Below are 16118 nucleotides of genomic sequence, written 5' to 3' on the forward strand. Positions count from 1 at the left end.
TTTTAAGTGGAACCAGGAGCTCCCTGAGCCTGGCCACTCCCTACGGGGGATGGACAGAGCATGTCTGAAGCCGCTGTAACCTCGTCACTACCTGACAGATAAAACGCCTGCTCCGAAGGGCCGGGGAGAGGGGCACTGCAGCAAGATCTTTTAAAAACTTTATTACAGTTTCTGACATGCATTACGGTAACGTCCACAGGCCCCCCCGAGATCTTGTGCTAGGCACTGTCCATGCACCACCTACGAATCGTTTGTCCCACACGGGTCCCCCACCGCTATCAGAGCCCTGTGGATGCACAAAAGTGCCTCTGTGGCGGGTAGGAATTTTCCTACCAGGGCATGGCCCGGCTAATTTATTATCCTCGTCCTGGCCCTGACAGTGGCCAGCACCAGAAGGACCAAGAAATCCCCTAGTCCTCGAGGCCTATTATGGAAGAACCTGCATGTGGGGGAAGCTTCTGCAGATCCCTTCCCAGTTAGAGAGCATTAAAAAAAAATACAAACTCTCCCCTCACTCTAGCTCCATTCGCACTGTCCCCTCCTTGTGTTGAGAGCCAGGGTGAACAGCAGCCTTGGCTGGGCCTGCTCTACCCATGCGGGGCCCTCACATTCATCCCACTCCATCCACCCTCTCTTCTTACACAAGTCGCTCCAGGTCTCGGTTCCACCCACCTCCATCTCTGGCCCTGCCTAGCGCTAAGCTCACTCACTTCGGCAGCCTCCCCTATGAACCTTGCTGCTGGTTTTGTGGCAGGGGCTTGCACAGAACTGCCCTCGCTCCTGTCTTTTGCGTGAGTGGTTACAGTTCACGTAGGGTGCGTCTACACTGTACCTAAACACCCGCAGCTGGCCCAGGCTACCGGGCTGTAAAACTGCAGGGCAGCGGTTCAGGATGGGGCTACAGTCGGCCTCAGGGACCGCACAAGCGGGGGGAGGGTTGCAGGACCAGGGCTCCAGCCCGAGACTGAACATCCACACTGCAATTTTACAGTGAAACGGCCACGGCCAAGCCCCATGAGCCAGAGAGCCCTGCCCATAGCGCTCATCTTTACTCGCCAATCTGTCTTTATTGCATTTGACCTGCCCTCCTGCTGCCTCGCCGCTTCGCTGAGAGTCCTGTTTGACCTCCACATTTTGCCAGCTTGCTGCTCACACCATCGAGCGGCCCTGAGGCTGCCCCAGCTCGCTCACTGGTGCGGGAGGAAAAGCGCTTTCACCCAGTATTCCCTTCAGACCACATCTATCTCTCCTCTACCCTGGCTCCTTCCCTCACATGCCCAGGGGGGCACTGCCGTTCTCACGCAAAGCAAGTGCCAGCAACTCAGCCCTCAGCATCTCCTGGCAGAGAGCTACCTTCCAAGGGGATCCCACTAAACAGAAACCCAGCCCCATCCCTCTCTCCCACTGCTGTCTTGGAGTCTAGGAACCAGAGCATGCAGATAAGCCAGCTGTGAACCGCCTTCACCTCACCTCCACCCCAGTCCGTGCAGTCCCCACTGCCCCAGGCCAAGGAAAGACACAGCCACAAGGACAAGCCAAGGGTCTTTATTGACATCCAGGCAGCAGCACCTAGGAGTTACTATCTGGGCACCGCATTTCAGTCACTGTGGCTCTGCAGCAACCACCCACGGTCGGCTCAGAGGCCTCCGGAAAACGGCTGTCGGGAAAACGCTCTCACCGGAGAGAAGCTGAGTGGGGCCCGGCCCCCACTGGTCAGAACCACGGAGCTCATTCCCCCTGGGGGCAGCCCAGCTTCATTCCGGTCACTGTTATCCTGTGCGCTAACCTCGCTGCTCCTAAAGGACTAGTGCTGGGGTTCCACCACTTCCCTGGAGACGAACCCAGCCTCAGCCATCGCTCTGCATGGGGGAACTCTCTGATACCGTGTCTAAGGCAAGAATATCACATAGATACTCTGTTCTCTGGCCCAGCTTCATACCCTTACACTAGTCTGACCCTCTTGGACCACCCTCAAACGCAGGTGTCTGTATGTACAGGAACCAGGCAGGCCAACTCCGAGCCTCCAGGTCCCCACTCCCATCTGCCTGATGGAGCCTTGCCCAGCTTGGGGGAGGAATAGCTCAGTGGTTTGAGCATTGGCCTGCTAAACCCAGGGTTGGGAGTTCAATCCTTGAGGGGGCCACTTAGGGATCTGGGGCAAAAACAGTACTTGGTCCTGCTAGTGAAGGCAGAGGACTGGACTCAATGACCTTTCAGGGGTCCCTTCCAGTTCTATGAGATAAGGATCTCTCTCTCTCATATATATATATGAGAGAGCACACCCTCACCCATCACAGCTGTGGGGACAATGGGCAGATTGTCTCCATTAGTCACTACATTACACTGGACTGTCACATCAGAAGCCCACGCTCCCCAAGGGAACCCAGCAGAGCTCTCCGGTGGCCTGGGGAAGGCAGCAGACACATTCCTCACTTCGCTTTCCTTCCCCATGAGCCAGGCCCTCACCAGAATGAAACTGACATGCAGGAAGCCAAGGGGCCAGGTAACATCACTGACACTAGCAAGGGGCTTTGCCAACATAACTCCGTGACCTGGGGAGGCGGTGGTTATTCTCGGGGGGAGATAGTCTGCTTCATCCCAACACCTGCCCTAATCACCAGCCTCCCCCCAAGTCATGGGGACAGGATGGCATTTTCAAACCCTGGTGCCTGGAGTTAGCACTGCCCCTCCCCCTTCTAGTTTTAAGCTACCAATAGAAGTTGCCCAGTTTTCAGGGACTGCTTCACTAGCTACAGCTAGGGGAGGGGCAGGGGGAAGCAACACATGCACCCCTCTCTCCCAGCACTCGCCTGGGCAGTACATCACTACTTGGTGAGAAGGGGCGGGTCTAGCAGAGCTCCGCTGAGCCCAGCCAAGCATATGCCAACAGGTCGCTGTGTTAAGCTCCTGCTCTGACACATAGCTGGATCCCACCAGCCATTTCCACAGCTGGCTGCTGACGCCCAGTCTCATCCTGTAGGCTGTCGGTGCCACACCTGGGCAGGTCACTCAGGTGATGACCTGAGACACTGGGAGCTACAGTCAGCAATAAACCCTGCTTTGCCGAGCACCCACAGGCCAGAATCCTTCTGGCACCTGCATTCAGAGTGCACCCAGCCCCCTCCTTTTCAAACTGGTGCCAGGCACACAGCATGCTGGGGACTTGACCTTTCCACTCCAGGGCCTGAGAGGGGTTTTTGGGCAGGAATCTGTACATTTCATTCTCTGGCTTTCCACCCCATAGGGTGGCCCTGCAGCTCCCCATGTTCACCTCCTTCATTACCCCGACCCCCACACACAGAAGCCGGGCCCATCTGCTGGCGAGAAAGAGGTAGGGCATAGGATACAAACTGGTGGAGTTTTATTACTCGATATACAATAGCACATTACACAGTCAGAGTCCCAGCCCTGTTCTGCCCCCCACCCTCCCCAAGAGAAACAATTATAAAGTTCGTGGAAGGATAAAAAGGAGAAACGGTTCTGTTCTGCAGTGTTGTGACGGCCGAAGCAGTTACCTACGGCTTTCCTCGCAAGCTGCCAATGGAGGTCACTGGAACACCGCCACCCGCTCAGTGCTTAGACACACCCCGCCCCCACCACTTCCCTCCCTTCCTTCCAACAGGCCCCGCTGGGACATGGCACAGGCTCCACTTAACAAGAACACATGCAGTTGGGTAGGATGGCTAGCATGAAAGTGCCGTCTGGGCAGCAGAAGGCAGGAGCACGGCTAGTGGAGCTGCCCGAAGAGTCCTCAAGGTTCAAGTTCTACCAGATAAACACACAGATCATTTAAGACGAGGTCACAGGGGGGAGGGGAAAAAAAACAACCCAAAAACTAAACTAAACCCGGCACGGAGATCCCAGGTGGGCACGACGCTCGTCTGGTCTGTGGGACAGCTGGCCACCCACCTAGCGCTTGGAGAGCTCGTGCGATAGCCAGTCCAGTCCGTCATAGAGACCAGTGCCCTGGGTTGCACACGTTGCCTGCACATACCACTGAAAAACAAGGGAAGGGAAGGAAATCAGGCAGCAGGCAAGACAGAGCAGCTAATGGCGAGAGGTAGCATTTAGTGGGCTGGGAGCCAAGCACCCCCAAACCCTAATCCCACTTCAGCTTGTGGTGTGACCCGAGTGCCTCAGTTTTGCCCTCTGTAAAATAGGGATCAGGATCCCACCCTACTGCACTTGGGAAATGAGGATGGATGGGCCAGTTTGTAACATGCCATATATCATGGTCAGCAAGCAAGGTCTCCAGTTCTCTTCAGCCTTATGGGAGACAATTGCTGGAGAACCCCGTGGGGGTGGGAAAGGGAAGCAAGACAGAGTTTGGTGCTGATCGGAGAGAGACGGACTGTGCCAGCTAGGGCCAGGCAGAGCGCAAGCTCCATGCACACCGCTCTGCCACGTCACCTCTCAATCCTGCAGCAGCCCTTGCGACCCACACTCCAGGCCCCCTGCTCACAGCTTTGCTTCAGCTTCACAGCCCGTGCGACTGAGCCAAGGAGAGCCGCTGAGACGGGGGAGAGGCGGTCAGAACAGAGCAGTCAGGCGACAATCCCTCCCGCAATCTCCGAGCAGCCTCTCCTGGCAATCGCGGGATCCTGGGTACACTTACGGTTCTGCTGCGGAGTGTCTGCAGACCCAGCTTGTCGGTCAGCTCGCTCACTGCCATGGCATTGGGCATGTCCTGCTTGTTAGCAAACACCAGCAAGACTGCATCCCGCAGCTCGTCCTCCTGCAGCTGGAACGGAGCAGGAAAAACAGCTTAGCCATGGCCGAGCGGGGAGGCCTGTGAAACCAGCCGGCTCTAGCCTACCGCAGTCTCCTAGGGACCAATCCAGAATGACGGGTCGGTGAGAGGGTACTGAACCGGGACTCAGGAAATCTGGTTCAATTCCCACCTCTCCCATAGATGCCATCGGTGACCTTGGGCAAGACGCTTCTCTCAGTGCTTCAGTTCCCTAGCTGCTAAAATGGGGGTAAACCCTGCCTCCCTCCCCCCATTTTCACCTGTCTTGTGTATTGGCCCTGTGAGCTCCATGGGCAGGGTGTCTGTGCAGCACCCAGCGCGGTGTGGCCCTGACCTCACATACAATCACAGGACAGACCATTAGCATGTTACAGCTCTAGCGTGAGGGGCTGAATGCTCCAACTTAAAGCTTCTTCAGCTCACTCAGCCACCTCCTCCTGAGCCCTCTGCTGGGGCCCCCCACACCCTTCCAGGTCTGTTCTTGGCCCCCTTCCTCAGCTCCCCTGCATTTCAGTCGTTACCTCTCCATCCCTCCCAGCTTATCCAATGTCTCATTCTCACATCACACCCCACCATCCCCCAGGGTGGCTATGGCAAAAACGGAACCCCTCTTTCTCCAGCTCCACTGGAGTGTGTTCATTCCTCCGCCCTCCAGCCTCCTCGGCTCACACCCAGGCTCTCGGCCTTCTCCCTCGGACAGTCAAACACCTCTGGCTCCAGGGTCACTGGGTGCAAACACCTGCCATGTAGCCATAAGGCAAATATTCATGTATTCTGCACCATGGGCAGCCCCCACTGTGGCTAGTCTCATGCGGGCCTGCTCCCCAACAGAGGCACACGGTCAGGGTTTTGCGCTGTACCAGGGCAAGGTTCTCTCAGATTCAGGAGAGAAGGATTTTTCTAATTGAATGGATTTTCTTTAAATTCAGGTACTAACCGAGCAGCCCACTCCCTCAGCCGGTGTGTCTCCTCAGCCCTATTCTCATGCTACGCACACCTGGAACAGCTCCCTTTTCTTTCCCTCGGGTTAACCAGGCGGTGCTCTAGCCGCACACTCTCTTCTTTGGAGACCAGAGTCAGGCAAGTCAGAACCAACCAACTGCATATGGCACAACACTGCGCTCAGGCACCCCTACACCTTCCTTCGCTGCAGGTCTCAATCAGCCTGTGACCTCACCAGGGCTGGGACCGAGTCTCCTCTCTTCCAGGCACCCACTTTTCCCCAGCCCCTCGTTGTAATGCTTGAGTGCATGTAGTGCTGCTGCCAACTGCCGGAGGGGTGCTTGAAGCCCGAGTTCTCCCAAGACTGGCTTAGGGCAGCAGGCACACAGCTAAGGCTGCAGCTCCACAGAAAGGGAGTAGTACTCGGAGAAAAATCACATACAAAAATTAGCATCAACAGAGAGACCAAGCACTCAAGAGTCAAGGTTTCTCCTGCGATGTTACCTAGGATGTACTGTCCATTCCTGCCAGCCTGGAACGCTCTGGGAGTCTAACCATGGGATACACACCAGCATTGGAGCCCCATTGACTTTTCAGTAGAAATCTTCACTTTTGGAGTTGCCTGACCGAACACCTGGATTCTCAGCCTTGATGCTCCATTCGAGCCAGTTTTGGTTATTACCAATGGGTGAGACGTCCAGGAAAGCTCAGCATTTTGGTGCACACCAGTAGCCAGGTGCTTGTGACACTTGTGATCAGATTTTCAAAGTGAGAGCTGCATGTGTATTTCATCATGGGTGCACATGGCACTGTACGGAATAGATCTCTGTCTTGTGGGGCTTATAATCCAAAATTGTCTACAACAGGAGATGAGGGAGTGAGACGGGCAGCAAAACCAGGAATGCGATACTGCTGTAGAGGAGTGGCATTTGAAGAAGCAGGTTTTTTGTATTTTTATAGGGGGTCACAGTGGACATAGGACCCACTGCCCCAGAACAGAGATGACTGGTTGAAATACATACTTTCCATCAGAAAAATGAATTGTATCCCCCTGAAAACACAGGAGAGGACTGGTATTTTATAGCTGGAATGGGACACCAATTATCAAGCCCTCCGCACATGAGAAAGTGTTAACAGTTGTACATTTTAGGGGTAGATGAGTTGGCCTTTTTAGCACATTGGTAGAATGGCCACATGGTAAATGTGTCTATTGGATCTACATGAAGCAGCTTCCCTGTAACACTGATGTTCAACATACGCTGAGGAAACAGTCCCAAGCCGCCCCTTACTTGCAGGCTGGTTTTGACAGCCATTGGTAAGAGACAGCATTCCTAGAAGCCATCCCGTATCCATGCATTCCATGGTTTCAACTAAATATGTCCGTTCAACCCACTCAAAGGCCTTCTCTGCATCCAGAGAGAAAGCTAGACAGGGGCGAACACAAAGACACTTTCTATACTTGACAGGTTTCAGAGTAGCAGCCGTGTTAGTCTGTATCCGCAAAAAGAACAGGAGTAGTGCCACAAGTACTCCTGTTCTTTTTTCTATACTTGGCTCTGGTTAATTTTGTTTTGTTTTAGTAAGTGAGTTTAATGTGTCTCACCTATGGTTTTATGGAACATTTCTGGCAGACGCTGGTTTAGTCTAAAGGGATGGCATGGATAGTGTACGCAATTTTGATTTCCGGAACTAGCTGTTAGTACATTTCACCTTGTAGAGGTGAACACAGTAAGATAACCAGGGCCTGTATTTCAGAGATGCTGAGTACTACGTTCCTATTGACTTCATGTCTCAGCACCCAAAAGAGTCAGAATGTTAGTCACCCCCGCAGCGCGTCAATAGACAGCAGGCATGGCTATGGAAGAAGCAGTATCGTAAATTTACTCCAAACACAAGGGATTTTGAGGACTGTATAAGTGACCTCTGCCTGCAAGTGTGTCCGTTGTAATAGCATCTAGACTCCTAGTCTCAGGGATAAGCAAATTTGTGAAGCAGGCTCCGCTTGTTTTGAACTCCTGCTCCACACACACCAACTTACCTTGAGATAGGAATTCTACACCGGGCTCTAGCAGAGCCTCGGCCACCCTAGATCCATGTCCTACTAGCCCGGTCAGCTCCTTGGCTTTCACACCAGAGAGATCCCATTTAACTAGTATTCTCCACCTTCCCACCAGTCACCACAAGCCTGAAAACCTAGAGAGACAACATGCGGTCTCTCTCCAAACTACCCCCACCGCTCACCATTTTCTGTAGCTCATCTGCAGACTCCTGCACTCTCTCTCGGTCATTGCTGTCCACAACAAATATGAGGCCCTACAGAAGAAAGCAGACAGACATGAGACAGTTCACACAGTGCAGGCACCAATTCCACAGTGAGGGGCACACTACACAAACCCAGAGGAACAAGCCTCTTTCCAACACCATGGAATGGCAACAGAGATCACTGCCAATGTGGCAACCACTTCCCAACCACGCATCTTCTCCAAAGCTATTCTATAGATCAGCAACAAGGGCTTGCATGCATCTTCATTCAATGGAAAACCCCACATCTCTTCTTGCCGCTTCTGCTCGCACAGAGGCCAGGGGGTGGGAAATGCCCTGGGGTAGTTTTCAGACGCCCCACTTTCAGCACCTCGCTGCGCTGAACAAAGGAAGTTACTCATGGCTCAGAGCAGAGACGCCTTCCCTGCCTCATTCTGAAAGAGCCTGACTCAGAGGCAGTGTCGCTTCGCCAGCCTGGTGCAGCAAAGGTGTGGGCAACTCCCGTAACCCCAATGCATGCTGCTGCGTGGGGGGAGCCAGGAGCTGCCTTCCAGCCAAACTCCCTGGTTAAATCATCTCAGGAAGAGGACAACCTGCCACTACCAATGCACAATCAAGCCCTATCCTCTTTATCCATCTCTTTACCAGTGTGACACTGCTACCACCCTTCCCCCGCAAGAAGAGAGATGGGTCAATGGGTCACCCAGAAATGCTGGGAAGGCCAAAGTGATCTAGCTCCTATGAGCAGGGCAGGAGCAGCATCCCTGGGACTAGGTCCACGTCTCATCCCCGGTTCTTTGCCATGGAAGCAGTTGCTATCTCCTATCCTGAGGCAGGCAGGGGAGGGGAGGCCTCAGTGGATCCCTGCACAATAATCATGTCCAGAGGGCTCTGCAGCTCCTCCCACCTGTGTGTTCTGGAAGTAGTGTCTCCACAGGGGTCGGATTTTGTCCTGGCCACCTACATCCCAGACGGTGAAGCAGATGTTCTTGTATTCCACTGTCTCAACATTGAATCCTGTGAGAGGAGACAGGGTTTAAGACACAAGCGAGTCTCTGCTGAAGATGGTTCATCACCATGGCAGCCTGAAAACTGGCAGACCACAGACGCGCACTACAGGAAACACCAGCCACTGCCGGCAGAGACACCACAAGATCTCAGGGGATTTTTGAGTCGGGGGGAGGGAGGATTCATGGGGTGTGTTTAGTAAGATGAAGGTGCAGTGCAGCACCCTTCTCCTCCCACCAGCACTTCTGGGGAAGGGGTAATGGATGATCCCCCCCCCCCCCCCGCCCCCCAGACAGCAGAGCCATCCACCGTGTAATTCTGCTCTGCAACGGGACTGAGAAAGGGACAGCACAGGTCCACGTTTACAATCTGCTCCCCAGCCACTACCAATCAACTCACCCAGGCCAGTGTCCTTCCAGCTTATGCTTTACTGCTAGCAGAGGATTCTGCGTGACAAACGCTGACCTAGCAACCCTCGAACTCGCTAAGTGGTTCTGTCCAGTGGTGCACAAGTCACATCTACCTACTTTGTCTTCAAGCAGGTAGACAACTCTGAATACACATGGTGAGCAGATGTCAAGAACCATCAGATGGAGACATTTTTACATAGCGACATCTCAGACTAGAATTGCACTAAGGTAACTGCTGTTCACCTTTAATCTATAGCCTTGTCTGCTGACCACATTTCTCGTGATCAGAAATAAGCAACCCACAAGCACCCCCATTCTAAAAATTCACCGAGAAAGACATTTACCACAGTCAGTAGAGCTCTGCACGGCTGAGAAATACAAGCTCTGCTGGACTCACTGCGAAGGCCAAATCAAGGTCAGATGATGTTTACAGAGTCAGACCCAGCCCTTCCCATGTGACCCAATGGTCCGTCTCAGCAACCCAAACATCTGCTCTTCTAATGTGAGCCTGTGCACATGCCACCACTGGCACCTCTACAGCCACTGCAGACCTGGCAGTTCTCAGACTTACAAGCATCAGTGACAGAAACAAGGGGGTGGGGTGACAGGGAACCGAATAGGTTGGGACAAAGGGGCATCGGAAACGCTGTGGATGGGGAGCCCAGGCTGGGACAAGTAGGGGGCTGCAGGCAGTGGAGAATCGGTAGAGCTTGGCAAGGAGCCCAGGACAATAGCAGCAGAGAAATGAGGTCTACTGACAGTGTTGTGTGGGGGCGTTCGCACAGCATCTGCCTCTGCTGTGCCTTGCCCAGGCAAGTCCATCACTTTCAACACTAGCGTCACATAAAACATTTAAGATAAACACCACAGAGATGAACCGACAGGAAGCCTCTTTCTTCTGCTGCAGTCACGCTACCCGTCAGACCAGCTCTTCGTACGCTGTGTCCGAAGCGAGCAGGGCTGAGACCCCAAAACTCGGGTGTTTAGGAACATACGGACAACGAATGCGCTTGCGTGCGGTCTGAACTTGTACTGCTGCCCCGGCACAGCCAGTGTGCAGGACCGACCTCCCTGCATTACAGACACCGGGATGGCTCCATTTCATCAGGCGACTGGATTGTTAGCTCTTCAGGCCGGGACTGTGCAAGGACCTGGACTTGGGTCTCACTCGTTGGCCTGTTGGGAAGTCCAGCCCCACAAGCGGAGACGACTCTGGGGAGCTGTGGGTACCTCAAGTCAAGCCAGAGCCCAGCAAGGCACACAAGCCACGCTGCAGTTTAAAGGCCCTTCCAGTAGCACAGCTCAGCAATGCGACAGGAGCCACCCTGAAACATCCTTGCTGACTTCAGAAACCATTCTGCTTCCAATGTCACGATACAGCCCCAGCTCAGAGATGGCCCCCAGCTAACCAGCAAGAGAGCTGCAGGGAGGCACAACTCCGCTGTCGACTCAGCCCGAGAGATGGGGGTCACCGTACAGAGCTTGTGAACCTCAGCCCATCACCCCTCTCCCGGCCTCGGAGAGGAACCAGAGCCGGGGCGCGGCTTCTCGCCACTTACCGATGGTGGGGATGGTGGTGACAATCTCGCCCAGCTTTAGCTTGTACAGGATGGTGGTTTTACCGGCAGCGTCCAAGCCGACTGAAATAGCGAGAGAGAGAGAGAGGGGAGAGGCCAGTGTCACTTGCCAGCACGGGGGTGCAGATAAGCACATGGCTCCTACCTAAAGCCCCCATAACCGGTTTCCCTCATGAGTCTGACTGCCCCAGTATATAGCACCCCCTCTTTCCAGGAGATGCTGCAGACAATTCCCACAGCTCCAAGAGCCAAGTACATGCTTCCAGAGGCTCAAGACAGAGCCATTCTAGCAAGACAGCTTTACAAAGGGCTACCGAGTTTACAACCTACAAACCCACCCACGGCCCCTGGTGTACAGCCTACCCCCAAAACAGCCCCAGCTCATTCATTCAGGAGAAGCAAGCAAGCGGTCTGCCCAGAATGAAATCCGCCACCCCTGCTGCATTCTGCGGCTTTCCAAGCCTGAGTTATCCCAGAGAACACCAAGCAAATCCACCCGCTGTGGGGCGGAGATCTAACAGCAACTTTCCCCTCTGCAAAGCTCTCTGTGAAGACCAGTTCTGAGCACCAGGAGGGGAGAATCAGGCGAGATTCCCAAATGTTCCAGTCCCTCCATCACCACTCTGATCAGTCCTAGGCCGTTGGTATCAGCTATGGAGGAGTCATTTCAGTCTGCCCTTGACACAATGCCCAGGGCAGGAATTGCTAGCGTAGGCCAGCTCTGTACATCCCCATCACAGAAAAGCAGATGTCTCTAGAGCCCTATCTAGAAGTGTCATTTCCAGTTCAGAGGCAGGGTCTTGTGCAGGGCAGAACATGTGAACACCCATACAGTTTAGCGTTTCCCCCTCAGGAAAGACGAGGTGCTTGTCACAGAACAGCTGCATCCTACAGAGATAAGAGGAATCTATGGGGAATTCTTCAAGCCTAGGGAATTCTGCTTCCCTTTTCTCTTCTGCTTGATCTGACCGACATTGTAGTCCCAAACTTTACAAGGAGGGTGGTACAGAAGCAGGGCTTTGGGGCGGAGCCCGGAGCTGGAGCGCGGAGCAGCTCTAAAGCGGTGGAGCTGCAGGTTTTTGCCTGGAGCTAGAGTGGAGCCAGAGCACAGCTCCAAAGCCCTGTTCAGAAGGGTATTACCCGGGGAGCAGGGTGGCCCAGAGTAACAGAAATAGGCTAAGGAGACACACACTCCCAACGCGCTGTTCTGATCCGGGCCATGTCAGTATTGGCCAAGAGCCATTACCACCCAGTGGCTCTTCGGGGACTCCTAAAAGTAGCGAGTTGGGGGCTGAGCCCAGCTTGTCCACCTCGCAGAACTACCAGCGCCAGGGGCCCTGCCTTGCTGGCCCTCGACTGGCTCATGGAGACTGAACACCCCTCAAAGTCAGAAACAGGGCATGAGGAGGCAGACAGGAGCTTGCACAGACACTGCCTGGGCCACACCTCGCATGCGATTGGAGAACTCCGGTCAGCACGCCTGTCAAAAAGCTAGGACCTTCTGCTCATTAAAAGTGGTTAGGGTCCTGCCACTGAGCTGAGGCACCACCATATCTCGCAGGAACCCCCCCAAAAAATCCTCCATTATTGTTACTTATTTGCACTGCAACTAGGCTGAGAGATCCCAGCTCGGGTCAGGCCCCTGCTTAGCTAGTCTCTGTAAACCCCCTTGCTGTCTGCTGACAGGGTTCACAGCCATCTGTTTGCGTTATGCACTGCAAAGTGACCAATGCCTCAGTAAACTCAAACCCAGAAGAGCTGACCAGAAGACTGTCAGCATCTTTCACACACACAGCCTTTGTCTGGTGGAACTTCCCTTCCCACAACATTTAAAATGCACTAGACAGAGCCTGGGAAACACACTGGAGGCAACAGTCCTGCTGACCCCAGCTGAGTGGTTCATATCCCATCTCTGAAGTCCAGCATGTCTTGACAAGACAGGCGTGCCCAGCCACACCACAAGAGTCCGTTAGCTGGAGGTGTCCAGCCACCACAAGGATAAATATATGCCCCAGGGCCCCATCAGAATCACATGTCAGAGTAAACACCCCGTTTCGGGGACTGAGAGTTACGTGGTCCAAGCCCCTCTCCTAGGACAGTCAAATACTCTACAGAGCCTTCTCTCAGGGCTGTTGGCTCAGCCAGCCCGGATAGGCTCAAGGACCTGAGTCTGGCCCTTTGATCACCAGAGCAAAGCCAGAGGTTACAAGCTTGCCCTGTTGCCACCTGTATAGGGCCCGTCTAGCCGAGGAATGTGCAAGAACCCTATGCCCATGGGTCCCCATCGCCAAGCCCATGAGGAGGGGGGTTCCCTTTCCATGAGGACTGCTCTGCTAGATGGACTATCTCTATAAACCCTGCAACAGAGATCAGTGCCCCATAAGGGGGCAGGGTACAGGATCCCTCAGTCCTATAGGTCTCAAGGTCCGGGGGGGGGACGAGTCTGTGCTCCTCCTGGAAGAGGGCAAGAGACAGCGATAACAGTCACCCCGGTGATGCAGGGAGATGCCCATGCCTGGCAGAGCTGCTCAGCGCCACAGGACCAAGGCAGGGCAATTCTCCAGCAAGGACTGATGCCGGCCCCGATTCTCTGGGAGAAGGGCTCGCGCTGGCAGCCCAAGGGTGGGGCTCCCCCTACCCTGCTCCGGGCACGGCAGCCAGGCTGCCCACCACACTGCCCATGGCAGGAGGGGACGGTTACCTGGCCCAGCAACCCCAGAGGGATTGGGGTTAACACCACTTCCCCCACCAGCCCAGCAACCCAACCCCACTCCTTCAGGGGGGGCCCTACCCACCCCCACTAGGGCCCTACAGCCCAACCCCTCTGCTCCGGGGGGGACCCTACCCACCCCCCACTAGGGCCCTACAGCCCAACCCCTCTGGCCCCAGGGGGGGACCCTACCCACCCCCCACTAGGGCTCTGCAACCCAACCCCACTCCTTCAGGGGGGGCCCTACCCACCCCCACTAGGGCCCTACAGCCCAACCCCTCTGCTCCGGGGGGGACCCTACCCACCCCCCACTAGGGCCCTACAGCCCAACCCCTCTGGCCCCGGGGGGGACCCTACCCACCCCCCACTAGGGCTCTGCAACCCAACCCCACTCCTTCAGGGGGGGGACCCTACCCACCCCCACTAGAGCTCTGCAGCCCGACCCCTCTGCTCGGGGGGGGGGGGGAGAGGGGAGACCCGACCCCTCCCCGGGGGCTCGGCAGCGCGGGGCTCCGGGGCAGCAGCCGCCCAGCGGGGAGGGGACTCGGGGCCCCAGCATCGCCCCTCCCCCCCCGGCCTGGCCTCACCCATGAGAATCCGCATCTGCTTCTTGCCGAAGATGCGAGAGAAGATGGCGGAGACCGTGAGGCCCATGGCGGCGGGAGGGGGAGGCCGCGCTACGAGCCCCGAGGCTGCCGATACCGCCGCTGCGAGCAGGCCTGGCCGGAACCAGCCGCAGCCCCGCCTCCTGGCAGCCGTGGCCCCGCCCCCGCCCGCAGTAGCCCCGCCTTCCGCCCGGGCCCCGCCCCGTCCGACTTAGCCCCGCCTCCCGAAAGAGTTCTGCCTCCTGGCAGCCTTAGCCCCGCCCCCGCCCGCCTTAGTCCCGCCTCCAGACCGAGCCCCGCCCCTGCCCGCCTTCTGAAACAGCTCCGCCCCCGGCAGCCTTAGCCCCGCCTCCAGACAGAGCCCCGCCCCGCCTCCTTAGCCACGCCTCCTGATAGAGCCCCGCCCACCGTAGCCCCGCCCCTGTCCGCCTTCTGAAACAGCTCCGCCCCCGGCAGCCTTAGCCCCGCCTCCTGAAACGGCCCCGAGAACGAGCCCCGCCCCATGACAATAGCCCCGCCCCTTCAACGCTAGCCCCACCCCCGGGAGCATGAGCCATGTCCCAACACCGTTAGCCAATCACGCCTCCCGAAAGAGCTCCGCCGCCGGCAGCCTTAGCCCCACCTCCTGGAAGAGACCCCGCCCTTGCAGGACTAGCCCCGCCCTCGGGAGCAGGAGCCCTGACCCGGCACCATTAGTCCCGCCTCCTGAGAGAGCCACGCCCCTGCAGCACTAACCCCGCCTCCTCGGGGGTTCCCCACCCAGGCAAGTAACAGCCTAATCCTCAGGAGAACGAGCCCCGCCCTATAACAATAGCCCCGCCCCTACCAACACAAGCCCCGCCTCCCAAAGTGCTAACCACTCCCAAGGAGCTGGCCTGCCTCCTGAAAGAGCCACATCTCTGTAGCCTTAAATCCCGCCAGACCCCACTTCCCAAGAGAGTCCTACCCCCCCAAAAAAAACTTCGGCTTCCTGCAGCTCCAGGCATTCCGTTCATAGTCCTCCCACCCTGGGACATGGCCCTGCCATGTAGTCCCGTCCCTTGGAAGTGGCAGCAGCTTTTGAAGTTAAGCTGAATGGGATAGTCCACACCTTTTGGAACTATTGTTTCAGGGTGTCTACCAGACAGCTGGTGGCCTGCATTTTGCATGTCAAGGTTTTTTAAAATGAAAGCTAAACTAAGCTGCCGATCACAAGTGGCTCCAGTGATGGGGACCAATCTCCCTAAGGCAAGTGCTTTAATCCACCCAAGAGACGCGAAGTGGGTGAGGGAGTAGCTTTTATTGTACTAACTTCTGCTGGACCCGAAGAAGAGCTCTGGGTAAGCTCGAAAACTTGTCTTTTTCACCAACAGGTCAGACATTACTTCACCCACCTAGTCTTTCATACCCTGGGAGTGACACACGACTACAACTACACGACTAATACTGGGCTATTGAATTCTAGAATGAAGTCGTATTAAGCTATCCGTAACAGTTCTGGGTATCCTGCCTGAGAAACATGATACCGCTAATGAGCAAAGAGGCAGACCAAGGTTCCCTTGATGAGCGGGAAGGAACAAGCCTTCTGTCTGAGAAGGGGGTTTATTCTACGGTGAGACAGCCCCCTCTGCAAGGACGGTCCCTAGAAAGGAAGGTGTCATGTTCACTTTGGCTTTAAAACACTTCTGCATGCCACCGCCTGAGCACCTGCCACCTCTCGGGCCACCCCTGGATTTGGTACTCAGGGTCTGCAGCAAATTCAGCTCCCCCTCTTGCGCTCTCTGCTCCGGGCCCCTCTCGTGCCCACCGCCAGGAGGAGTAGGGTAACCAGACAGCAAATCTGAAAAATCGGGACATGGGGTGGGGGGTAATAGG

At 55.7% G+C, this 16118-nt stretch overlaps 1 protein-coding gene across 1 annotated transcript; it reads right to left on the minus strand.

Annotated features, from left to right (window-relative positions):
- Positions 1–3339: 3339 nt before the first annotated feature.
- Positions 3340–14410, minus strand: ARF5 (ADP ribosylation factor 5). The gene is made up of 6 exons (XM_054005410.1): positions 14247–14410; positions 10932–11012; positions 8862–8971; positions 7934–8005; positions 4616–4741; positions 3340–3996 (listed from the first exon to the last, which is right to left on the minus strand). The coding sequence occupies exons 1-6, from the start codon at positions 14311–14313 to the stop codon at positions 3910–3912; spliced, it is 543 nt and encodes a 180-aa protein (XP_053861385.1). The 5' UTR covers positions 14314–14410; the 3' UTR covers positions 3340–3909.
- Positions 14411–16118: the final 1708 nt, after the last annotated feature.

The sequence above is a fragment of the Malaclemys terrapin genome, chromosome 1 (genome assembly GCF_027887155.1).
Source record: "Malaclemys terrapin pileata isolate rMalTer1 chromosome 1, rMalTer1.hap1, whole genome shotgun sequence".
Taxonomy (NCBI): domain Eukaryota; kingdom Metazoa; phylum Chordata; order Testudines; family Emydidae; genus Malaclemys; species Malaclemys terrapin.